The sequence below is a fragment of the Eleutherodactylus coqui genome, chromosome 9 (assembly GCF_035609145.1).
Source record: "Eleutherodactylus coqui strain aEleCoq1 chromosome 9, aEleCoq1.hap1, whole genome shotgun sequence".
Taxonomy (NCBI): domain Eukaryota; kingdom Metazoa; phylum Chordata; class Amphibia; order Anura; family Eleutherodactylidae; genus Eleutherodactylus; species Eleutherodactylus coqui.
In genome coordinates this window covers 135,999,104-136,026,931 of record NC_089845.1, presented here as the reverse complement: position 1 = coordinate 136,026,931, position 27,828 = coordinate 135,999,104, and the positions used below count along the sequence as shown (strand labels likewise).

General features: G+C 41.1%; 1 protein-coding gene across 1 annotated transcript in view; it reads right to left on the bottom strand.

The window, feature by feature from the left end:
* Positions 1 to 27,828, bottom strand: part of CSMD3 (CUB and Sushi multiple domains 3) — a 909,686-nt gene that overhangs the window by 351,684 nt on the left and 530,174 nt on the right. The window contains exon 29 of the mRNA XM_066579038.1: positions 133 to 246. Coding sequence (XP_066435135.1) covers positions 133 to 246 — 114 coding nt within the window. The remainder of the gene's footprint in view (positions 1 to 132; positions 247 to 27,828) is intronic.

The window sequence follows — 27,828 nt, the reverse complement described above, 5'->3', positions numbered from 1 at the left end:
TCAGGAATCAATATGAAAAATAGTGCTTAAAAACCAAATAAATGCGTGAACTTATTTCAACTAACAAAATATCAATAATAAAAAAACAAAACAATTTATAAATGACCCATTGGTATCCCTGATAAAAAGTACCTGAATGAGATCCTGAGAGGGAAGATAAGAGAGGCGATTGTTGAGTTGTTCCGTCATAAACCTCAACTACGTCATGGAGAGACGTCTGGAAAAACACAAACTGGCCAAAAACCACTATAGAGCAATAACCAGTAGCAGAGAAAGAAAAGGGAGAGAAAAGAGAAAAAAAATCATGCTCCAAGTTCATGATCTTTAAGATGTTTCAAATAATTTGTGACAAAGAATACAAAAAATATGTAATATTACATGATCATATATAAGGCATATAAAATGCCTAAAATGTAATGTAATGAATCAATATGTAACTCAAAAGAAAAAATATATATATATTTATATATAAATTACAATAATAATTTACAAACAGCAAACATAATGCATAAAACAACATGAAAACACGTTTGCTGATTTTTGTGATATTATTTTGTGGAGGAGCAACATTGGGTAATGAAAATGGGTGTTCAGAGTTAATGAATCAAATATTAGAAGCAGATAATTCAGTGTTCCAAAATATCATGTACAGTAGAAGGGGCAAATGTATACCATATTACATTGGGTATTTTAAATTTCTGCTCCGCTATTTTGGACACGTGCCCCACAAATAATATGTGTTCAATAGTCATTGCTTGTGAAAAAAACGTCTTAAATCAAATGAACCCAGAAACATTTTTTCCCGATTGTGCATAGGAATTAACAATTTTGGCGAGTTAAGCAAACAGTCCCAATTTCTCTTCTCTGTTTATGATTATTATATAATACTCATCAACCAGTTTGTTCTGGGCAGATGAAATCAAACAATATCAAGGAACAATTAGTCATGTTTTTTTTTATTATTTTGTTTATTTTTAGATATATACATATTTTTTTTTACTGATGTTAACACCACAAAGATTCCATGGGTCATTCTTTATTTTTTTTAAATTAAAATAGTAATAAAAAAAAGAAAAGATGCTGTTTTTGGTTAACCCTTTCCAATCCACTGTCTGACGTCTGAAGACATTCTGATTGAAGGCTGTACAGCTTCGATGTCTGAAGACGTCCGGCAGGGTATGCTTACTGTTTATTACTGGCCGCTCTGTTGTCGGGGGCCTCTCCAGCATATCCTATACCGCAGTACTGGCTCTAGCCAGTAGGTGGCGCCATTGTATAATGGCAGAAAGAGAAAACCCCCTAGGAAACCCTGAATCCAAAATTGGATTGCAAAGGGTTAAAATGCATGATGTTTTAAAATATTTGTTGCTGAAAATATATTCTTTGTTATTCCAAGGAGGCTAAATATTGAAAACGTATAAACATTGTAGTTATGTAGATTTTTTATTTTTTTGCAAATGTATTTTTCATTTAAGACTAAACTTTTTTTTATTATATAAGAAGAAAATACTAACAACTCTTAGGGCTTATTCACACGGGCGACAATGTTGCGTGGGTTTTGTGTGTTGCGAGACGCACAAGACTTGCATGAACTTGAACGCTATTATTTTGAAAGGATTTATTTACATGAGTGATTTTTTTCTTCAAAGCGAAGCTGCGAGGATAAAAATGGCATCATGTTTTATCTTTTGGAAAGCCTTGCCTATTGACTTCAATGGGACCTTAAAAACATTGCATGGCACTCGCATTCCTTGAAATGTGCATACGACTGCAATGTGATGTTTTCCATTGATATCATTTTCATTCCCATTGGGAAACACTTGCGATCCTCTGACGTGTGAAATACACGCCTGAGAATCGCTATTTCACAGAAGTGTTGCGAGGCACATTTCAATGCAATACGCCTAACAACAGCATGAAAAACGCACATTGGCAAGCACGATATCGATCAGATGAGCATGTTTTTTGCACACCTATAGACGCACAAAGAAATGCGCCACTCATATGTGCTGAAAATGCGCGAACGGGCAATGTTTCATATGCGCATCGCATGAAACATTGCCCATTCACTAGAGCTGTTGTGCTTGAAAAAGTGTAGCTGCTCCAGGAGGAAAGAGAAAAAGCCCCACAGGGCTTTGGGATTTCCCCCATTGCTCCGCTCTCTGTCTCTTACTATGGGGAGATCCCTCATAGGTCCTCTCACTCTCCCTGCTCTGAAAAGATCCCCCATAGCTCCACTAAATCTCCCTGCTATGGGGAAATCCCGAGGCATATTCCCATAGCAGAGAGTGAGTGGGTGGGGTTTGAAAGAGTGGGTGATGCTATGGGGATTTTCACAGAAAATCCCTAGAGCAAACAAATAGGGTGCAGGGCTAAAGGGTGATTCATCTAGCTCTGCCCCCCTCCCAAGCTCTTGAGGGAAGCCCTCTCTCCCCTGCAAAAGGGAAATCCCTTGCAGAGAGGGATGGGGGAGTTCCCCACTGCCCCCCCCCCCACTGCTGGGGAATTGCCCAGCAGAGGGGCAGGAGGAATAACCCACTGCTTACAGGAGGACATTTAAAATGTATTTCCGGCCAGAAGCACCTTTTAAATGTCCTGCTGTAAACTGCTGGGAAGCCTATTGACAGCACAGTTGTTTCCAATAATTCTTGCCGCCATAGGAGTCAATGGAAACTCCTGCCTGCCGCGCACAGATGATGTGCATGTTCTATCATTCTTAGGTGTGTAGCGTTTTGTGCCTCTAATTCCGTGCATATGAACGCTTCTATTGGAACCCATTGCTTCTTTTTAGAAGCGTTCATTTTGCGCGCGCAAAAAGCACGCTCGTTTGACCGAGGCCTAAGGGTGCATTTACATGGGTGATTTTCCTGCCCAATTTCTGTATGTTGCGAGATGCACAGAAATAACATGGGTACAATAACCCATTGCTCTTAACCCTTTCCAATCCAATTTGTATCCTGGTTCTCCAATGCGGCTTACTCTTTTTTTGCCCTTACACAACGGCGCTATCTGCTGGCTAAAGCCAGTACTGCATGAGGTGACAGGTTGGATAGGCTCCGACAGCAGAGAGGCTGGCAATATACAGTAAGAGAACCCCGACGGACGTCTTCCAACATCGGAGCTGTACAGCCTTAAATCATAATGTCTTCAGAGGTCAGACAGTGGATTGGAAAGGGTTAATGTGTGCATTTACATGTGCAAGTCTTCTATTGCAGCACTGCGAGCAGAAGCAATACGGAAATGCAGCATGTCAAATTTTTGGGCGATTCTGTTGAAGAATTGCCCATTCTTCCTTATGGGAGTAGAAAAAAATTGCATTGCGCTTACATGTGAGTGCAATGCGATGCTCTTTGCTCCCATAGGGAATGATAGGCGAAAAATGGGGGTTTGCGAATATCAGACAGATATTGCACTCGTTCGTGTAAATGCACCCTACTAATTATAAAACTAGTCTACCCAAACCACGTTGGCTCCCCATCCTTTTTCAAATACCAACAGCAGAAGAAAAATGTAATGTACACTTAATTTATATGCTAAATGTACATTAAAAACGTGATGTGATTCGTGTCTAAACCACCAATAAAAATGCTACAAATTGCTGCAAAATATTATCACGCGGGATATGATCCATTCTACTTTTATTTCACACAAAAAGCAAATCCATGCTGGTGTAGTTGGCGCCCCCAACAGGCTGCACGCTGCGGTTGCTTTTGCTTTTGCTGGTGTCAGTTTGGATCAATAATTGTAATTGCTAATTTACTCCACCTGCTGATTCTCTACTGAAAACAATTTAGGATATTATTATCTATCCATGTTCAAACCTTTTTGCTATGTTGATGCAGTCTTTTAGGGAATCCAATTATTATTAGCTGCTGCAGCATAAGATAAGCTGTAGCTAAGTAGAAAACTCAATATTTTTTGTACTATATCTCGTCTTACAAGAGATGGATCTGCTTCTCCTTATTCCAACAGAGAACAAAATGGTCATTTTCAAAGGTCTTCTCCGTTTTTGTATCACACAGTGTTAAGTATAATTTAATTATTATGATTACCACTTTTATGCTTATACTTTAATCTCTGCAATTCACTGCTTTTGAGAAAATAAAATAAAAAATTGGGATGTTTTCAGTATTCACATTTACACATATTTTTTACCAATTAAAACCAGATATTGAAACATTTTCTATTGCTTTAATCTCTTTTTATTTTCTGATTGTATATTTCTTCAGTCTATTGTCTGTACATAACTATGGGTGTGAATCATCTTAATTAAGCAGCATTTAAAGATGTTTTACAGCAGAAATCATGAGCCATTAAAACACTGAACAGAAGGACCCATTGACTTCTATGGCAAACTGTCCTAGGCATGCTATGTGACGTGTTTGGGGAGAGGAGGAGATGAGTTCTGACCATCACCCATTGTGTATGTTGAAACATGTGCTATCTACACTGATGCTCCAAAAGTCATGGGACAGGAACTAATATTGTTTAAGACCCACCTCCTTTAATTCAGTGAAGTGCAGCACCTTAACTTGTCATCTATTCCACAAGATAGATGTTGATCCATGCCATCAGTATAGTCACCCACAGCTCCATGGTATATCTCAAGTGCGAATGGACCTCTCCACCACATTCCATAAATGCTCAAATTGGCTCATGTCAAATGAATGTGCAGACCACACCACTCCTAGGAGCTCTCCAGATTGCTCCTTGAACCAATCCTGGACAAATTGGGCATGATGACATGGTGCATTATCTTGCTGGAATATCCCATCAATGTGCAGGTACATGAAGTCCTTGGAGGGCTGCATGTTCTTACCAAGTAGTGAAATGTAGTGGACACAGATCACTGACATACTTAAGTGGACCAGTGGACCCAACCCATGTCATGAGAACACACCCCATATTAGTATGGAACCACCACCAACCTTCACAGAACCTTAGTGACAAGTAGGATCCATGGTTTCATGGAGTCTGTGCCACACACAAACCCTGCCATTAGCTTGAAACAATTGGTACTGTAACTCATCATAACACACCACATGCTACCAGTCCTCAAGGGTGCAGTTCGCAACCCCACAAGCCCAAGTGAGGTCCTGTGTTTGGCATTGTGGTGTTAACAGAGGCACCCTGCTGGGTCTTCTGCTCCCATGAAAGCTAAAGAATGCTGCACTGATTTGCAGGATATGCATATTGGGCCTCTGGAATTTAATTTGTTAATGTGATTTCTGCCAGAGCCGCTTGTCTTTTCGCATGGACAATTCTAGCCAGATGCCATAGTCATGATCATTAAGTACTTGTGGACAGTCACTGCACTGTCCACTGTGGGTGGTAATGCTATCAATAATGTTTTCTCGGTACGTACATGACACTATGGATTGAAGAAGGATGAATGTCCACACAACTTTGGAAATGGAATTTCTTATTCACCTGGCATCCACTATCATTCCTTTTTCAAATTTGGATAATTCACGTTGCCTTGCCACGAGCGCACTGGCCAGTGTTCAACCTCACAAAACAATGTCTCACAACGTATACTGGTGTGGTTGTTCCCAAGCCGTCACCTGAGGTAACGCCACTTCATCATCAATTTACATACCGCTATTCCATGACTTTTGGCATGTTGGTGTATATATAGATGTTATCTTTCATTATATTTCTGCCTGTTATGATAATGAGATTCCTGTTCAGTTTTCTCCACTGAACAGGAAATGTCAGACTATTATTAGGCTTGCTGATCTGTGTGAAAAGTGCAGGATTTTAGGATTTTTCTAAATATAGAATGTGACACTGAAAATAAAAAAACACCACAAATTCTTAGGTAAAATATGCTTAACATAAGAACCTGAATATACAAATATATAGAAACATTCAAAACTAAAAGTACAGAATCACACTACAAATTAGACACCTCTGGACTAACCCTAAAAATCAGACTAGGTCATTTTTTCTTAAAGTGGTGGCAAATACATTTGGATTTTTTTTTACCATAGAAAACCTTACACTTGCATCATGAGTTGTGATAATCCAACAGTACTAAAGATGGTAAGTCATACAGAAAACAATATTCAAACTATACAAATAAACATACATTTATGGAGGTTCAATATTAAAAGAGTTAAAACTTTTTGCCTTACTCATTCTTCTACAAGCTTGGAAACATAACTAATGTCAAGGTGAACAACTCATTGGGGAAGCTCAAATTCCTATTTTCAATATTTGCCATGTTCCTAGGGGCTCACTTACTGCCAGTGAGCGTCTAAAATATGAAGATTTATTCGGACCAATCAGTAGGTGACCTTGTCACTGCAGATTTGATCAAGATATGCATATTAACATTATCCAAGATGGAGTGCATTATAAAATATGAAACATTTGTGCATTAGTGGCTGAAGCACTTTAATGGACCCGTGATTATGAATTAACAGAGTAGTGACTAAAACTCATTGGCATAAATTGAATCTATCTATCTGTCTGTCTGTCTGTCTGTCTATCTGTCTATCATGGCTTTGTGTGGCGCAGATGCAGTCCTAAACCCTTGCTCATGACCTGAAGGTTGTGGGTTCAATCCCTGCGTGGTTCAGGTAGCCGGCTCAGGGTATACTCAGCCTTCCATCCTTTCCAAGTTGGTAAAATGAGTACCCAGCTTGCTGGGGGGGGGGGGGGGGGGTAATACATAAATTATAAATTACCTGAAAGCGCTGCAGAATAAGTTGGCGCTATACAAATCACAAGTCCCTTCCACCTTCCCTATCTATCTTCTCATGTCTATCTATCCTATATGAAAAAAGAAATGTCTGCCATTTTGCAGGTTTCTTTTGTATTGGTACATGTAGTCTACTACACTTCTACATTTTCCTGTAAATAAAAAAATTTAGTTAAATAAAAGTTAAAGGGGTTTTCGAGGCAAACAATATTGATGACCTACCAAACCTCAGCTGATTGCCTGGCCCACTGTCGGTACAGCAGGGCCTCAGGTTGTAGTGGGGGGTCGGGAATGAAAATGACATCAATGGAAGCTGTAACCTCCTATTACTACCGTGTCCAACCCAGTGTTAGAGGTGAAAGTGCCAGAAGTGTAAAAGCCGACTTCCGCTTCTGTTAATTTTAATGCGAGAGAAGCCGGCTATGGCACTTCTGCTTCCGACTCCAATGAGAATGTCCAGCCTGCTGCACTGACAGTGTACCTGGCTCATCAGCTGACTGATGGAAACCCCATTAAAGCCAAATGTCTGTACCCTTTCCATAGATTTTGGATACATATGGAATATAGGTTGGTGTAAACCTAGCCTAAAACCTCATACGTGTAAGCAAAGTCACATGTGTGTGCAGCTTTCCTTGTAGTTTGATATTATGGATATTTATTAATTGTATTTATTTATATAGTTCATACATATTCAGCAGTGCTGGACACAGATCATCTTCAGTTACACTGGTCCACAATCCATATTTGCTTATTTGTATATTTTTAAAATATGGGATAAAAACCATGCAATTACAGTGAGAACATAGAAATTGGTTGTATTTGAAATCTGGACCCCAGTGCTGCAAGGCACCAGAGTTAACCACTGAACCACCACACTGCTCACATAGGTATACCATGTTCCACCATATTCTGCATGTATAAGGCATTGTATTTTTTTCTCTTGATTCTAGAAGAGTTTCGGGCTATAGAATTTTTGAGAGCCACATTATACATCTGTATATCTCAAGATGTCTTTCCAGTCTATAAAAATATCACTATTAAAAAAAGAAAGCAAAAAGCCCTTGTAATTGACCAATTCAAACTTTCACAAATACCTGACAAGCAGACACACATGGTAACCGCACTCATACACATTTAATATCTGAATAAAATGCATAAGACTTATATATACTAACAACATAAAAATGAAAGGTTCTTAGCACATATTTGGATCAAAGCATATGAGTCCATCCATTATATGCTATCAGACATGTCCTAATACTAAGGCCTTAGTCACACGGGCATTTTTTCCCGCGATTTGCGGATCGCATGACGGATGTGCATCCACAAATCGCGTGACCGGGGCCGAAAAATCGCCCGAAAAAACTGCTCCTAGCCGCGTTTCATTAGAAACGGGCCGGAGCTGTCCAGCGCATTGAATTCAATGGAGCCGGCTATACAGCCGGCTCCATTGAAAGCAATGGGCTGCGGGCGATCTCACGATGAATTTTTGGGAAGGGCTTAAAAATATAAGCCCTTCCCGGAAATTCATCCAGAAATGTGTAAAAATAAAAAATATATATATACTCACCTGGTCCCGGCAGACAGAGTTCAGCCGCGGCCGCCGGCAGTTCTCCTGAACTGCTCTGAGTAGTATTCAGCAGCCGAGGCTTTAAAATCCCCGCCTGCTGAATGAGCTGCCTCTGATTGGTCACAGCCTCACCAATCAGAGGCAGCTCTCACTCACACCCATTCATGAAATCACGAATGGGTGAGTGAGTGCTGCCTCTGATTGGCTCAGTGCATGTCATTCAGCTGAGAGCTGCCCCTGATTGGTCCCTGCGCTGAACCAATCAGAGGCAGCACTCACTCACCTATTCATGTTACAGCTGTGGCAGAGGAGAATGATTTGTCTAGTATATGTTCTCAATGGGGTCGGCGCTGCTGCTGCCGGCCCCATTAAGCGCATATAGAGAAGAGAACAGGAATCGCAGATCGCAGATAGGTGCGATCTGCGATCTCTGTTTTATAATTTATCGGACGAGCGCATAAAAAGCGCTCATGTGTCCGATACCATTGCACAGCAATGGTTCTATAAAATCACCGGACGCATACGCATGCGCAAATCGCGCGAAAAAACGTCCGTCTGACTGAGGCCTAACAGATACCTCTCTTTTGGGCCTGAGCAGCTAAATGATTCAGGATAGTAGGATACCAGACTATATAGTCTAATTAGAATGACTTGGGGAAATTTGGTTTCCGATCTTCAAAAGCCACCTCGTTTTAGGCCTGAGCCTTCAAATGAAACCAGGGAAAGTAGGATACCACGCTGTGAATCTGGATATGTTTGAACACTTTTATGCGCAACTAATACCAGAGGAAAAAATGTACTACTTTTTCCAACAAGATGGGACAATAATATATTCTACACCTCTTCTGACTCACTGGCATGGGTTTATGAACTATTTATTAAAGAGCGAACTGTGTCCAAGGGGTTATGGCCACTGTGTTTCCTGGACTAATCTACATGGGATTTTTATCTGTTGGGAAATTTAAAGCAGACAGTGAACGCCTATAATCCACATACCCTGGATGAATTCAAATAAAACATCAGAAACACTATCCACAGCATCACTGTTGAAGAGCTGCAGGCAGTATCAGCCAACATGTTGTGACGTACCCAGAAGTGCATGGAAGTGAACAGGGACCACTTCCAACATATGTTGTAACATGTAGATAAATCAACTTTAACAATTTGGAAACACCATGTACTTGCTCATCCTTCCTGTCACAGTACTGTTGGAGGCAGACTACTTTTCTATCACCCACCCTGTATTTGAGGCTTTACTTGTCAAATTTAAATGTCATGGACTAAAATGTGTGTGATATTCAGGCATACATATTTTTTGTCATATTTGTTAAGAAGGCCTAAAAATGGCACACGTTTTTTACAAAACGTAATGTGTACAGTACAGGATAAAATGGGATTTTTGACTTTTAGACAGTTCAAAATGTAGCAAATATATTAAGAAATATGTGCCTAAGGCTGAGGTCAGACGAGTGCGTTGTTTTGCGTGCCTATGTGTGCAAAAAAAATGCGCTGTTCGCATAAGCTAAAAACGCGTGAACGGGCAAAGTTTCATATGCGCAGCAATATGATTGAATGACTGTGATTGGTCCCTGCTCTCAGTCAATCAGAGGTAGCGCTTCCAGAAGGTGGGGCCAGGCCAGAAAAAATGAAGAACAGTGCCAGGGAAAGAACAAGCGCTAGAGCCAGACAGCGCTTTTAAGTGATGCATTTTTTTAAAATTATTTTTTCATGCATCTGGGCTTATTTTTGGGGTATGGCTTAATAAGCCCTTCCCCAAAAATCTTTGCGGGGGTTGCCTTCATCCCATTGCTTTCCGTGGGGTGGCAGCAGCGCCTGTCCTATTGAAAGCAATGGGAGAAGATCACAGCTGTGACAGCAGTGGCAGGGGATTCTTTCATCTCCATGGGGAGTCCCCTCATTACTGAGCACTGTGATGGCGCTGTCACAGTGTTCAGTGATGAGGGGACTCCCTGCAGGGATTAACGGAACTAAGGAGTTAACAGCGGGACATTTAAAAGGTGCTTCTGGCCAGAAGTACCTTTTCAATGCCCTGCTGTAAGCAACAGGGAGTCTATTGCTAGTGCAGAAGTTTCCAATAACTCCTGCTCCCATAGGAGTCAATGGAAACTCCTGCAAAACACGCACCAAAGATAGAACATGTTCTATTTTTTTAGGTCTGCTGCATTTTGTGACGGTAATTCCTCGCATATGAACGCTTCTATAAGAACCCATTGTTTTTTTTTAGAAGCGTGCATTATGCGCAAGCAAAACACAATGGCTAGTCTTACACTAGAATCACACATGGAGGTTTGTGGCAATTGTTGGTGCAGGGTTTTTAGCTAAAGCCAAGAGTAAATCCTAAGAGAATAGAAAATATAAAGGAAAAAGTAAGTTAACACCACCTCTTTTTGTATCCATTCTTGTATTTTGTAAAAAAAAAAAAAACATGAAAAACTGCCCCCAAATGAATGTGGGCTGTTGTTTATGTCTATGTCTATGGTGCTTTTGATCTCCATTGGTGGGTTCTCCAAAGTGTTATATGCTATAGCTGTAAAGTTGACCTCACTTTTAACAAAACAAAATCTCCATCCGCTTCTTTGACTTGTGTGGAAGCTTTTTTTTTTGTTATACAATTTTTCATTATGCATTGGATGTGTTTTTACAATGCAAAAAAAACCCAAACCGTATGGAGTTTAGCTGTAAGTAGTCTAGTACTTTATCATTAGACAATAGCAAACATATTTTGAATCTAAAACTCTATTTCTTGCACATTTGGTTGAAAAGATTTATTTTGCTTTCATAAATCTATATTTACAACCCCCACACTAATTTGCATGCATTCTAACAAAGAATATTGATTTTTTTTCTTTTATTGGGCAAGATGTTTGCATCATAAATTACAACGCTTACATTGTTCTAAGAATGAATTGATGCCTGGACCATTATAGTCATAAACAATGTAAAAGAACGGGGCCCTGCATTTCTGCACCTGCAGTATTGAATACAATTGTGTGCAAAAAGCAACTTTGTATTCCTTTTAATGCAAAGATCATTTGAAGGTGATTTGTGGGCCTATTGGATGTGTAACTATTTATCTTCTCATAGAACATTTTTGCACCTATCCTATAACCACAACCATCCCACAGTTCTACATAACTGAAGTTATAACCAAATGAAACTCTGGAATAACAGAGACCCTTAAAGCCATAAAACAGATCCTAAAACTTAGGTTGCACTAAGTTTATATGAAATAGGCCTTAATATGTGATTGCTCACAAAGGGAAATTAGAGAGTCAGTGGATAATATCTACCGTATTTTCTGGCATATAAGACGACTTGGTGTATAAGACGACCCCCTACTTTTGTCTTATACGCCGGGGAATATGCTGTAGAAAATAAAATAAATCAATACTCACCTCCAGCAGCGCTGCTGCTGGCTGTCGCTCCCTCCTTCATGCTGACAGAGCATTGCTTTCTGGATACGGGGCTTGAATGCCCCGCCTCAAGAAAGCTAATGCTCTGATTGGCTAACTCAGTGCAGTGTCAGCCAAATAAAGCCAATCACAGCCATTTAATGATGTCATTAAATGGCTGTGATTGGTTAACCCAGTGTTGGCTTTCATTGACTGACGCCACGCTGAGTTAGCCTATCAGAACATTAGCTTACTGGAGGCGGGGCATTCAAGGATTCAAGCCCCGCATTCAGAAAGCAATGCTCTGTCGGCATGGAGGAGGGAGCGACAGCCTGCAGCAGCGTAACAAATCATCGCAGAACGCCGCGGAAGGTGAGTATTGATTTTTTTTCTACAGCTTATTCCCGGCGTATAAGACAACCCCCGACTTTGGACAAGATTTTCCTGGGTTAAAATGTCATCTTATATGCTGGAAAATATGGTATGTAATATCTTAGGAAATATGATAGTACTATAGAAATAACAGTGAATGTATGTGATGTCTACTCTGTTTCGTGTGGGCATAGTGTGGTGTCATTGTACTGCCCATGGTAGTTACAGTGAGTTGAAGGTATATCTCATTGCCAGAGGAGAAATAGTTGTGTGTGAGGTTGAATCTTGTAAGTTGTAACACAGATTCAGAGGCAATACCATTGGGGGGGCGTGGTTTGGATGCAGTCCGAGACAGTCGCAGTGTCTTGAGCTCCGTTCTAACCCAGATAGTTTAGCTACTAAAAGCGACTCCAGCTGCACAAAAAAGCTCCAGCGACACCTAAGGGGATCTTCAGAGAGAGATGCCGAAGAGAAGAAACCCAAAGACACCTCTGAACAAGGTCTCCGACTTTTTTACATCCCGCGGTGCAGGAGGAGCGAGACCGCCGAGTGGAGACGGCTCCCCTCCATCCACAAACTCCCTCATAGCGCCGGGGAACTTTGCTGGTGCTTCGGAGGCGGGTCATGCCAGCAGTTTGGAGCTGCTAGAAGGAGAGCCGCAGCTGATATCCCGACGCCGGGTGAGCAACTCAGCCGAGAGGCTCACCAGCGCCATAGCAAGCCCAGAAATGGCGCCGGCTGGCTCCCGAGGTGTAAGAAGAGCAGGACCGCCGAGCGGAGACGGCTCCCCTCCGTCTGCAAGCTCTCTTATAGCGCTGGAGGACTCTCCTGAAGCTACAGGAGCGGGACGTGCCGGCGGCTCGGAGCTGCTAGAAGAGGAGCTGCCGTTGATCTCATCCAGACGCCGGGTGAGTGACTTAGCCGAGAGGCTTGACACTAGCACTACTGCATACACTAAAATGGCGCCAAATAGCTCCCGCTCTCCCTCTTCTCTATCCACCCCCTCTGTAGGCCCTGAAAAACAGCGGCCTCGTCTCTCCCCTCCTGTCAGTTCATTCCAGCGTGAGGGGGAGACAGAAGATGATTTATTAAACAGCATCCCATCTTCAAGTCTTCCTGCAACCGAAGACTTTATCAAAAACATGATAATTGCATTGCATGGTTCACTCCATAAAGATATCAAAGCCATGTCAGCTTCTATCAACTCATCTATACACGAGTTAGAATCCCGGACTGACCATTTAGAAAACAAGATGGGAGAAGTAACCGCATCCCATAATAAATTAATGGATGCTCATTACTCTCTCGAGGACGAGGTTGAAGCTATTAAAAACAAGCTTACTGATTTAGAGGACAGGAGCAGGAGAAACAATGTCAAGTTCAGAGGCATCCCAGAAAGCGTCCCTCAAGCCGACCTAAAAAACCATCTGACCAAATTAATCAAAAATCTCCTCCCAAATGCCTCAGAACAAGATTGCATCATCGACCGGGCTCACAGAATAGTGAAGCCAAGTTTCTTGCCAGACTCGGTTCCACGTGACGTAATAGCAAGACTTCATTTCTTTCATATCTAAGAAGCACTAATGGCAGCATCAAGGAATCACGGCCCCTTACCACCTCCGTATGCCGGTGTAGGGCTTTTTACCGATCTATCACAAAATACAATACAAGCTAGAAAGGCCTTTCACCAAGCTACTGCATCTCTGAGAGCCGCCAAAATCCCATACAAATGGGGCTTCCCCGCCAAAATTATTATTCATAAGGATAACGCCATGCATATCCTCTCATCCCCGGAGGAGAGTATCAACATTTTATCAAAATGGAACATTTTGCTACCAGAGAATCCCTCACCAACCAAGCCCCAAAGACCTCAGGGATCTTCTCGCCGACGCGCGCTTCCACCTGCTCCCCCTTAAAGGTCCCACCAGAGGCAATACCATTGACCTAAAGATGTACATCTTAGGTGGTCAGTCCATCTGGGGGGTGGGGGGGGAGCTATGATTGACAGTTTATTTAGTAGGTTAATGGTATCCTCCAAGTAGCTGGTTATATTTCTCACAAGTGGTTTGAGGACACCTTCTCCCAATTCATGAGGACTATAGCACCACCCTTATCTGCAGGCGTAATGGTGATCTACTTGCTGTTTTTGAGTGCATAAATGACCCTTCTTTCCAGCATATGGATATTAAATACTTTCTTTTTCTGCTTATCTTATGTCTAAAAGAATCTATATATTTGTCAAAAGGAGGATTGCGACCATGTGGGTGTGCCCAATCAGATTTCTTCTTGAAAGTCTTGTTTCCGTTTTGTCATGGAGGAACTCTTCCAGTCTTAAAGGGGTTGTCCCGCGAAAGCAAGTGGGGTTAAACACTTCTGTATGGCCATATTAATGCACTTTGTAATATACAAAAGAAAATTTTGTGTTTTGCCGCGGGACAACCCCTTTAAGGCCCTTTTACATGGGATGATTATCTTTCTGGTCGTTAAAAACTCCGCACTCACGCAGGATTTTGAACAATAATCGTCTTATGTAAAAGGGCCTTTAGTTTTCTAAAATATTCTTGCATGTCACTGCGGAGTTGTGTTTTATCAAGCGGTTTAGCAGGACAGAATGTAAGCTCCTGGAAAGTACTCTGAGCTCTGCATTAGTGGGTTTGTGAGATGACAGGTTGATAACACAGCTGATCCTACCTGTGTCTGTGTCCTGTTGGGGGTTCTGTTTTATCCTGCCAGACTCAAAATGTTCTTGATCAGTGTTTTGGCTACAGCCCTGCTTTTAGTCGAAGACTTTAGATATTTTTTGCCTTATTATTTTTAGGAAAAACCGTAATATTGTATAATACCGCTTCAATGTTGCATTTTCTGTTTCAAGTCCTCTGTAAGTGTATTCATTAAAGTTTGTATCTCTATGAAAGGCCTTTTTCTTGGTGCTGTAGAAGACATGAATAAGGTGGTTCTGCAGTCTCTCAAAAGTCCTGTAGCATATTCGTTGTGCATAATGGGCATTATAGTTATGCAGAATGGGATACCATAGGCAAAGTCCTCTGGGAAATAAGTGTTCCTTCTTGCATCTGGTTGAAAAAAAATGTCACTGTCCAGTTGTGCCAATTTCTTCAGAAGATGTTTTAGTTCCATCTGTGTGTGATACATTCTGGTATCCTCCATTAGGTAAAAAGTGAAACAAAGTGGATAGGATACCTTTCGATTGCCAACAAAAAAAAACATGTTCGCTTTCAAACCCACTTAGGGTTCCTCCTCATGTTTAATGGTATAGATCTGAAGAAATATTATATATATATATATATGCGCTCTGACATGGTGTCATTCCTTAGTGATGGGGTATAACATCAGATGACCAGTGCAACTGGCAAAACTATAGAGGATGCAGGGGATGCGGTTGCACCCGGGCCCAGGAGACTTCGGCGACCCATAAGGTTTCTTCTCTATATAGGGAGCCCAGTACTATGAATAATGCATTATAGTTGGGGACCCTGTTAGAGGGTTTGCATTGGGGCCCAGAAGCTTCAAGTTACGCCTCTGCGTTAATGGGCTAAGAGAAGTTGGATAAACGTTTGCACCTGGGCCCATGAGCCTTTAGCTATGCCCCTGACCAGTGCCATTGCTGTCTAAGGGAAACAGAAATGTAAGACGTCTGTGAGCCAAAATTGGATCACTGAGCAGTGAGAAAAATATTGCCTGGTTAGATGAATCTAAATTTCTGTAGCACCATGCTGATATGGGAAGGTCAGAATTTAACACAACATCACAAATCAATGAGACGTTCCTGTCATATGTCAAGAGTTCAGACTTGGAACACTCTGGGACCTATGATATCTGTGGGTGAATGCTACAACAGACTGTTGTGGTTTTGAAGACCAGAAGTCCAGTACGTTACTAGATGAGTGTCTCTTAATGATGTGGCTATTCATTGTACAGGTATATACTATACTGAGCTGATCAGGACCAAGCACAAATTGTTAGCCTATACTGTACCTTTAAGAAAATCTTATATTCTTCATTTCCATTTTTTGTTGATATAGAATTTTGTTAAAAAAAATAACTATTTTAGGAAATTCAGTCCCCTAGTATACACCGAAGTCAACATAGAATATCCACTTGGGATTTCCTACTGCTGTAATAAATAATATAATAAAGCTGTAGGAGACTTTATCATATCTATAGAGTTGTGCTTAATAGCTCATTTAGTTCTGCAACAGATTGAGCTGAAATCAGAACATAAGTGTATCACTACTGGTAAATCAATAGGAAAGCAAAGGGAGAGATGGTAACAAATGTAAATTCAGAACGATAGCAGAAAAGATATCACATTGAGCCAAAACTGACCACTGAAGTTAGCTGCAAACCTGGGATCTGACTACATACAATAAAATAGAATTTACGACAATTATGACACATATAATATTTGCGGTTCTTCTTTTTTCCCTAGTCTGTGTTGATGATCTATCATGCCCAATTTGTAAAGAGGAAACATAAGCTTACTATTATCTTCACATTTTTTATTTAAAAAAATCAATCTAAAAACCCACAAACCTTGCTGATTGTGTGATTTGAATATGAAATGATGATGGAGTTCACTATACAAATAAAGTTGGACATGAACATGTTCTGTAAAAGTATAGGACGGGCCATCAGAATCATTTCCTCTGGTGGGCTCAACCAGCTGTCCTTTTTATTATATGATGAAGTGCCAGCAAACAGTACTCAGTCAGATCCTTTTTGCTATTATTTTTCCCTCTGCTATCATATGTGGCTTTAAGCCTAGAAATGGAGACAGTTGACACCAGACGAGTTAGATGGACAAAAGTCACATAGCCAAACAGTGACAGCAGATGACATTTTATGATATTCATGCGGCACCTGCTGATGGCACTGACATTAAAAGATGTTCTCTCTGTAGAATCCGTTGCATGAACTTAGTTTCATTTAGGAGGTTTCAACAAATAACATAATTGCCAGCAATCATAAATTTAGAGTGTTTACTTCGCAAGGACACAGGTATACAAAATATCCTTGTGCCAACATGTTTGTGCCATTCAAAATGGCAACAATTTACTAGCTGTGCACAAATTTCTTAAAATAATGGCATTTAGGAGATTTCAACAAATAACACATAATTGCAAGAAATCATAAAGTTAGAGAGTTTACTTCGCAAGGACACAGGTATACAAAATATCCTTGTGCCAACAAGTTTGTGCCATTCAAAATGGCAACAAGTTTACTAGCTGTGCACAAATTCCTAAAATATGGCATGAATATATATATACATTTGGCATGGCTGTGTAGTTAAACCAATACTCATTCCCTTTATTGTCCGAGACCAGAAATCCCCATTCTTTTGAGCTTTGTGAGCCGTATTCATCTTTGAGTGTTGGGCATAGTGCCAAGCTATAAAGTTATCTCCTAGCCACAGTATAGGGTAAAACTTTAAGATTCAAGGGGTCCGACCCCTAGCATCCCCATCAATCCTGAGAACGGTGCCAGATTGGTTCCTGTGGTAATAGAGTGGAGATCACACAGGTGTACCACTGCTCCATTCACTTCGATGACAGTGCCAGACATTACTGAGTTCCAGCGCTTGAGCAATCTCTGAATGAATTAACAGTGCACCTATACGACCTCCATTCACTTGGGGACTGACTAGTTGAATGAATGATTGGTTGGATCCCCACCAATCATAAAGTTAGCCCCTATTCTGTGGATAAGCATAACTTCATAACTTGCCTCAACGTCCTAAAATGTGCAGACATAGATCACAACAATGCAAGCACTTGGAGATGTTCCAGTATGAAATACTAAACCATCAAAATTGGCACTGTTCGTGGTCTAGGATGTGTCTGCAATATTGTGTGAATGTGATACCATAACCAACACACTTGTCCATAACTGTAGAAAGCCACAAAGCAGAGGGTAGTAAGCCACATGGGGCTCCAGAGCCACGTGTTAGGGACTAGTGCCCTAGACCATCAGAAATGTAGAAATTAACTGAAAGACAAGCTACTTTGGCAAGGAAGATTAGGCTGACCGGCGGAGATTCGTGTGCGGCTTCTGCTCCTGGGAGGCGGCTCCCATGGTGGAGATCTGCCACGGGACTTTGCAACACCCGTGGACAGGGGGCCTAAACAGTGTATTGGTAGTTCACCTCTGTTACGACTGAGGCCTCTTTCACATGGGTGGGGTTATTTTCAGGCCGCCATATTCATGGCTGAAAATCGCAAGTTGCTGCTAAGTCTCACGTTTTCTCACCCATTCAGACGGCTGGGTGGTGTGTGTATACACTGCAGCCAGAATTCTATCATCCAGGGAGAGAGAGTTTAGCATTGCTCCCTCTCCCTTTGTTGGCTGATTGTGGCAATGGAAGCTCCCATAGAAGCCTATAAGAAGTGCCGGCAAGGGGAGGTGGAGGGAGGGAATTTGTCAGCATGAGTCCCTCCCTCCCCCTCCCTTTGCCAGCAGCTCCCATAGTCTTCTATGGAAGCTGCTGGCTGATCTAAGCCAAAAGATAGGGCTGTGGGTAAAAGCGGCCATCTGGAATCCGCAGCGTATGTGCTATCTTTAACGTGCCAGAAAAGCGCCCATCTGAACAAATGCATTGGAATCTTTTACTGGTCATCTTTCACTTTTGAATATTTATGAAAAAAGTGGATTTTTAATATTTTTCTTGGTCTCTGAAGAAATTAATTTAAAAAAGGAAATCTTAAGTCTGAGTTCTGCTTTGGTGCACCTTCCTGCTACCTGTCAATAGTAACTCTACAGCTTTAAATGAATAAATAAATATTTAACACGTTCTTTGAACTCTCGGGGTGCTGAGGTATACATTTATTTTGCCTGACTGGACGAATTATATGAGCACTAAACTCTGACACCCTTTAAAGAATCTAGGCCAATATATTTCAAAGTACATTTATTGTACTAGATTGTTCTGTCACTTGTAGGCTGATTCTCTCTAAAGTATCTTTGTGGAGATGTGCTGAGGTTCAACTTACAGATGCATCAAACACCTTTTAGAACTATCAATGTTGTAAATAAATATTGATCTACTTCCTCAAAAAAAACTGACTGTCCTTGTTCTTTTCCTCGAAGGTATCCATAATTCAAAAGATAAGCCCAAGAGACTTTCCGGTGGTTTCTTAAGGCTTTTAAAGTCTCCATTTTAAGTTACTCTAAACAACGCTCATCTAATATTTACAGAGGTGAAGAATGGCTTGTCAATCATGGTTTTTTTTCATATTACTCTAGTGTACATACCTGTGAATCCAAAATGTCCAATTTAACAAGAATATCCACATAACCAGAAGAAATAATTTATGCGGCATTGTGTCATGGAAATACATTATATTTTTGTTGTTGTTTTCCCTCTCACCAGTTTATTTTATTTATGTTCGAAAGTAACCTTATGGCTTCTTTCCCATAAATTATAGGTCTGAGTTAATAGGGTTTTCCAGGACTTTAATATTGATGGCTGATTTGATCGGGTAAAGTCCAATACTGCCAGACATTTAGTTGAATAAAGCAGCTCCAACATATGTGCTTTAACTCCTTCAAGACCAGAGATTTTTGTGTTGCTTTTCTTCATTTTTTTTTATCCTTGTCTTCTAAAAGACAATGTTGAATGGCTGTGATTGGCTGACGCTGCCTGAGTTAGCCAATCACAGCATTAGCTTTCTGGAGGCGGGGATTTCAAGCCCCGCATCCAGAAAGCAATGCTCTGTCGGGGACGAGGAGGGAGCAACAGCCTGCAGCAGCGCCGGTGGAGGTGAGTACTGCTTTTTTTTTTTGACACTTTTTTTTTTGCATACCTGTTGTATAAGACGACCCCCGACTACAGAGCAGATTTTTCGGGGTTAAAAGGTCATCTTATACGCCGGAATATACGGTAGTTTTTTAATTTTTCCATCAACATAGCTGTATGAGGGCTTGTTTTTTGTGGGTCAAGTTATATTTTTTTATGTTACCACTTATTGTACCATATAATGTTTTGAAAAGTTGTTATACTAATTTTGTATGCTTGTGTGTGTGTGAGGCGGTCGTTTTTAGAGTATTCATGATACAGTAAGGGTCAGTTCACACCTGCGTTAGGGCTCACTTTGGGGTACTAATATCTTTTTGATCAGTCTTTCTCTTTAATTTTTTTGGACAGCTGGGATAACAAAAAAAAAAAACCTGCAAATTTGTTAGTCTGTACTTTTTTTTACACGGTTTACCTTGCGGGATAAATATTGCGGTATTTTAATGGTTCTGACTTTTACAAACACGTTGTTACTAAATGTGTTTTTTTTAATTGTTTAAATATTTTTGTGAGACCAATGGGATATTTTTGTCTCTTTTAATATTTTTTATTTTACTGATAAAAAGAAAAACTTTATTAAACATTTTTGTACAGTTATATTTAGTTCCCAATGGAGACTTGAACCTGCGGTCACTTGATTACTTGTACTATATACTGCAATACTTCAATATATAATGATTTTTAATGTTGTCAATGAAGCCTTGCCACAAGCAAAACTTCATAGTTATCCATGCATAGAAGTCCTGAGAGCCTTCACTAGGCTACAAGATATAATGCTAGCCCATCAGTGCTCTGAGATCAGACTGAAAAAGGTTTCAATGGGGCATCGAAGGGAGCCCCCTCTAGCTAACTGTTTAGATCAGGGGCATCAAACTCATTTTTACCAAGGGCCACATCAGCCTTATGGGTGCTTTCAAAGAGCCAATTGTAATTGTAAGACAGTATAGTAATAGTGACCCCCATAGTATCCGCAATAGTTATAGTGACCCCAGAAGTAATAGGGCCCCTAGTGGCCCCAGTCGTAAGAGACCCACATAGTGGCCCCAGTAGTGACAGTAACCCCATAATAGCCACAGTAGTAACAGTGACCTCCATAGTGACCCAAGTCATAATAGTGGCCCAGTAGTAAGTGACTCTAGTAATAAGAGTGACCCTCATAGTAGCCCCATGGGACCACTATGGGGGTCACTAGTGGACCCAGTAGTGATAGTGACCCCCATAGTGAGCCCAGTAATAATAGTGATCACAGTAGTAAGGGACTCCAGTAATCGAAGTGACTCCAATAATTAGAGTAATCCCCATAGTGGCTCTAGTAGTGATATGGTCCCCCACTGTCGTCTCAGTAGTGATAGTGACCCCTCATAGTGACCCCAGTAGTAATAGTGATCCCCTTAGTGGCCCCACTGATGATAGTGACCCCTATTGTGATTCCAGTAGTAACAGTGACCCCCATAGTGTTCCCAGTAGCAACAGTGGCCCTTATAGTGGCCCTCGTAGTAACAGTGACCGCCACAGTAGTAATTGTTCCCCTGGTAGTAACAATAACCCCAATAGTAGTAATAGTGACCCCCCACATCAGCCTCTGTAATAATTGACCCCTGGTCGGCCAGCATTCCTACAGACATTCCACTAACCCAGCTGCTGCTGAGCCTGTAAATGCTGACCTCTCCCCTCGGCATCCACTTAGCATACAGGATGGCACACACAGACACGACAGGGAAGAGGTCAGCGGTCAAAGACTCTGCACTGCTGCCGGACCACAGCTGCAGGCTGTGAGAGTGAAGTGCCTGTTAGGGTTCTTCCACACGAGCGTATATTGGCCGCATTTTCATGGACGGCTGATATACGCTGCCCATCAATAGTTTCAAATGCATCAGTGCAGAGGAGCATATTCCTGCAGAGTAAAAACGGGCTTCCGGCAAAGGTTGCCTGCACATGGCTGGGTAGGACCCTGCATATGGGATCTCGCAGTGGAGTTTGACCCAGTGCCCAGCCGGCGGCCCCAGCGTACCTGTCCATGAGCAGTACAGAGGACACTGTGCCATCGCTATGATAATGACGCGGCTCCTGCGCCCATTCTGCAATGATGATTGCAGAATGGCCACAGGATGGATAGCTTCCATTCACTTCAATAGAAGCCGCCCGTGTGTAGCCTGCACAAAATTGCAGCATGCTGTGATTTCTCTCCTCGAACGAAAAAACATAATCAATTTCGGCTCATAGGCAGAAAATCGTGTATTGCCATAGCATGCTATGGGTTGGGCTTTGCTGCGGAATCCAGAGGCGGGCGCCGCCTTCGGATTTCGCAATGCAAATCCACCCATGTGTAGGCGGCCAAAGATAGTGGCTAAAGTTCAGGACTCGATCACGGCAATTCTTCATTCAAGCAATTTTAAATTTTTCTGTAAAAACGCATACGGTCGTATGAAAGAGGCCTAAAGGTGAGTCTAGACGGAATTATTATTATTCCAAAAATTGTTCAAACGAATGAAAGTAAACACGCAAATACCTGCAAGTACAAAAACACACAAATACCCGTGATTAAAAGCATTAGAAGAGAGAGACAAATCCAAATGAGCCCCACAATCACCGGGTCCAATGATGCGGCCTTATGTGGCAAGCTATACTCTCCCCAGTATGAGAAATATATTTCAATAATAAAGAATCCTACTGCCATAAAAGGCTATAGGTAGGCAATGTCACATACTAAACCATAAAGGAGAAGGCAGGACTCCCTGATTAAGCTACCAATGTGGTAGCAATATGCATGGGGTTGGGGCTGTTCATGCAGCACCCTATGGCCTCATTCACATGGGCGATGGGTCCTTATGCCAGCCGCACTGTGGCCAAAAATTGCACCAGTACATTCACATGGGTGTATTGGCTGAAAAATACACTGCAGCGGAATACTGTAGGTCGGCAGAAATCTTTAGAATGCCTTCTAATGCTTAAATAGAGCTAGCTGTCTTACTTTCTGAGTGCCGGATGGAGGTAAACTCCCTCCCCCTCCATTTTTTTTCAGCTCCGACAGGAGTCTATGAGAGCTTCCAGCATTTTTCGTCAAAAGATAGGTCTTGAGTTGACCTATGTTTTGATGCAGCATGAAAATGGTTGCCGATATCACATTTTGATTAAATATCATGCCTGAAAATCGCCCATGTGAATAAATGCATTGGAATTCAGTGCCTCACCTGGTAGCTATTTTCCACCAACGTTTTATCATGGCAAAATACAGCATAAGAACACTCATGTGAATGAGGCCTATGGGTGAGTATTTTTATAATTTCCTCATCTTATTATCTCTTTTTCAGCCTATCTTTAGAAAAAGCTGAACAACCAAGTACAAGGCCAAGAAGCAGGGACTATAGTAGAAGTAACTACAGGAATACACCTACACTGAAAAGAAATAAAGTTAGACTAGGAACAAAATACTAGAAGCATATAAGGAATATTGGATTTAAAGAGTAACTGCACTTTCACTTCAGAGCTTTTGCTTTGTGGTCATTTTTAGCTCTTTCTGTCTGCTGAAGGCAGGCCCATATAGCTCCATATAGTGCTTATATACCTCTATATAAGGCCATTAACAGCTGCTAGAAGGAGCCAAAAATGTCTAATGGAGCCAGAGCGCTCCAAAGTGAAAGTGCAGAATCCAGCAGTATTTAAAGAGAAGCTAGCCAATCAAAAACTCTTCTCAAAACAATCCTGGGCAGCAGTGTGGTCAGCTGACCCACTCTAATGGATCAACTCTTAATACCCTTTTACATGCAACAATTATTGCTAAAATAGCCCCACAATTGAATGAACTGATAATATTTTTGCACAAAATTACATGTACAATAATGGCTTTTAACTATCTCCATTTCCTCATTAGCTGAAGGAATCTCAGTACCACTTATTTGCTCAGGTGGGCGTGTGTTTATGCGAAGGAATATCTGACCAGCAGATTCCATTGTCTTCTCCCAGCATGGGTAAACAATGTACTCATTATGTATGCAAGGTAAACACAATGAGTGCATTGTTTACTCCTCTCAAGTCCACAAGCTGCTCAAAAGACTAAATGCCTTTCATTCAAATGGAATGTCTTTTGAGCGGCTTGATGACTATTATTTATGTCAACTAAAAACCAGCAGTAAACGACAAGTGAACGAATAGTACGTGTAACAATTATCGCTCACTTTCAGCCATTTGAACAAGGTTTGAGCAATGCAGGAGATGTTGAACAACAGGAGGATTTCTGCTGGTTGTAACAATGACACAACATCATAAAATACAGTCAAGAACAACGTAAAGAAACAAATGTCTCATATGAAGTTATTACCAGCAATAAAATAAAAGGCCAGCAGCAAATGTAAAAGCAACACATATAAAATAAGGAACTGAATGGCCCAAAAAGTTCCTCTATCTGACACACAACCAAGGAAATATTCAGATGATACATCTTCTAGGATCAAGCCTGGCGGTGTCATTTATCATTGATGATCATTGGTGTGCCTACAACATATGCACAGATAGCTTTCATATACAGGCTTTTATCATCCTTGCCAGTTTCCAAAAATCAATAATAAAATCCATTTGGTTCTCTTCCAATAAAACAAAAACCAACAAGATAATAAGAAGGCAGATGGGAATTTGACCCTCGTTACAATAACGGTAATAATGTTCCTTCCTCCCTTGTTAGAGAAAGCATTCCAGTTTCATTAGTAGCTATTAGAGGACCGATTATTTACAAAACACTGCAGTGAAAGAAAATATAATTATTGCTTTATAATAGTAATAATGACAAGACGGAAAAAGGCAGATTTCAAAGGATCCGTAATAAGCAGAGTTTTTAACCACTTGTTACCCAAAATTAGGAAAAAGTCTTCAGACATCAAATCCTGTAGAATGTCTCTGGGACTCAAGAATGAAATGATCCAAACCAGATAAAACCTAGATATGACTCATTTACTAGCTTTGTGCACCTATAATCCTGTATCCCTGCCACTGAGGCCTTAAACAGTTTGTCTACTATAAAAACAAAAACAAAACTTTAAAAAGACTTTCTCAGCTAAGCTTATGGGCCTCAAAGTAGCTGAGTCCAGGGATGTTTTATACTAACATTTCCCACCATTCCCTAGGTGTCGGCCCTTTGAGTAGTGCGTTAAGTAGTCCTCTCATTCTAAACTTAGAATGGGAGAACTACTTAGCATGTCAATTAATACACGGCAGCAGCTGACTTCAGCAATGACGCTGGGGGAACAGTGGGCAAGGTAAGTATAAAAATTACATCCCTGGACTTGGCAGGTCAACTCCCTTGAGTGGATAAGCATTGCAAAAATCCCTTTAATAGCATGGGCTAGATACTTAGTTGATGTGCTATTCATGGGACACCCCTCCACACAGCCGGGTGAGGTCAAGGCAGGCGCCTGGCGGGTCAACTACTTTTAAGGGATTCTGGCAAAGCTTATTGGCTCAAAGTACCTTATTCGAGCATTCTAAATTAAAGGAATTGAACAAAAATTGACAAAAAAAATGACCGCCACCCATGCAGCCTATAAGAAAACTTTCCTAGAATGTAATTAGGATAGATTGGATGTAGCTCTAGAGAGCGATGGAGGCCGGGCCACAAGCAGATTGTGGAGCCTATGGGCCCTTTTTGCACTGGACAACTATTGGGAACAGATGCGCCGGACAGTCCTCACAGTAATAATCGCTCCTGTGTTTTCACATAGGAATGATCATCGCTGAGTGAATAGAGGCATAGCAGGACGGGGATTGTTCCCTTTGTGCTTTATCCGAGTACCTCCCCGCTCGTCCTGAAAGATTCGGGACGCGCTGCGGAGCGGGGAGCTGCAGGGGAGAGCGGGGAGGAACGGAGGGGAGATCTTTCTCTCCCTCTCTCCCGCCCGCTCTCCCCTGTTCCCCGCTGCGACTCACCTGTCAGCAGCGGAGCGCCCCGAATCTTTCAGGACGAGCGGCGAGATACTCGGATAAAGCACATTACTCGGACGAGTAGTGCTTATCCGAGTACGTTCGCTCATCTCTACCAATTATGAAAATAACATTATTTAAAGAATTTTTAGTGATTTTTTAAAAATTTTCAATCACAATCATTATTTTTTTTTAAAATCCTAAAATCCTGCATTTTCACACAGACCACAGCCTAATACTAGTCTGTCACTTCCTGATCTGTAGAGGAAGCTTTGTAGTAGTCATCTCACCCTACATCCCCAGAATTATACGGAGAGGTAACACCTATATGTATATAACACAGGATCCACCAGTCACAATAGGTGATCAGCTGTGACGACCTACTTCCCCCCTTCCTGCAAAATAACCTCGGTTATCTATTGATTTATTTTATTATGCTTGGTTACATAAATTAGGGTACAGTGCCCTCCTTGGAGAAACCAATATTGCAAGTCTTTCAGTTCTTGTATTGATGTCACTAGGGTAATCATGTAAACTAGTCTTAAACACCTTGAAATATTTTGCCCTTGTAACGTTGAATGTGTCCATCTATTACATCTGCATAAAGAGCTTCAAATTAAACAATTATCAAAGCGCAGACGAGTTAACATACTTAATTGATTACTTTGACTAGTCAGACTGATTAGAATTTCAAAGCTATGTCTCTAAGTAGCTTATTTCTTTGTCACCTTCTAATTTGAAATCACTAATTAAAATTGGTGCAGCTTTGTTTGTAAAACCTTTATATCTTATCATCCTCCCAGCTAAGGATAATGTAGGCTTTTTATATATATATTATTATTATTCATTTGATCACTCAGCTGAAACCAATTTACACCTATCCATGTTAATGTAATATGATACACCCCAAAGCTATTTGATTTCCTCCGCTGGACTTGACAAAAGCAATACGGCTCCATTTCTGAAAAACCAATCATTGGCAATAGAGAATGTCTCACTTTACTGTGATTCCTGATGGCGCATATGAAGAATATTAATCTAATAATCGCATTACTTCCTACTGGAATTATAGTCCAGACGTTGATTTTAATTAAGGCTGTTTCATGTGATTAAATTGTTGCTTTCATTAGTCATATATCAATAAAAGAAGGCTAAATCAAGATACATATTAAAAAGGAATCTGCGAGTACTGCAATGCTAAGAGATTAAGTGAAATATTGTTTTGGTATGGTAAATGGATTGCCTCAACAAGGCACTAGGGGTAAATAACGTAAAGGGATTGTACCAAGATCACAAGTTATTCCCTATATATGAACTTGCTGAATGGTAGGAGTCTCACTGTTGAGACTCCCACCAATATGGAGAATAGGGGTCCTGTGTCCTCCTCAGCGTGTCACTGTGTGATCGCTTCACCCCCTGCACTGATGTCAGAATGAAGAGAGTGCTGGCTGAGCATGTGAGGCTCCATTCATTTCAACGGGAGTGTTAGAAATACCTGAGTGCTTACCACTTGGCTATTCCTGGAATTTAAATTGATGTGGACTTTCCGGAAATTAACACATTGGCTTAATTTAGTCCCAGGGGATACGTCCTATTACCTGGATACTTCACCTCCATCAACATTTTCTGTAATTTCCTAATCACCACCGCTTCCTTTTCATCCTATACATAAATCTTAGTCTCATACAATCATAGAATCATAGAATGCTGGAGTTAGAAGGCACCTCCAGGGTCATCTGGTTAAACCCCCTGCTCAGTACAGGTTTCACTAAGTCATCTCAGACAGATATTTGTCCAGCCTTTCTTTGAACACTTCCATTGAAGGAGAACTCACCACCTCCCATGGTAACCTGTTCCACTCATTGACCTCCATCACTGTCAGAAAGGTTTTTCTAATATTTAATTTGTGTCTCCTCCCTTTCAGTTTCATCCTATTGCTTCTAGTCTTTCCTTGTGAAAATGAGAATAGGGCTGATCCCCCTGCACGGTGACAGCCCTTCAGATTTTTGTAGACCACTATTAAGTCTCCTGTCAGCCTTCTTTTTTGCAA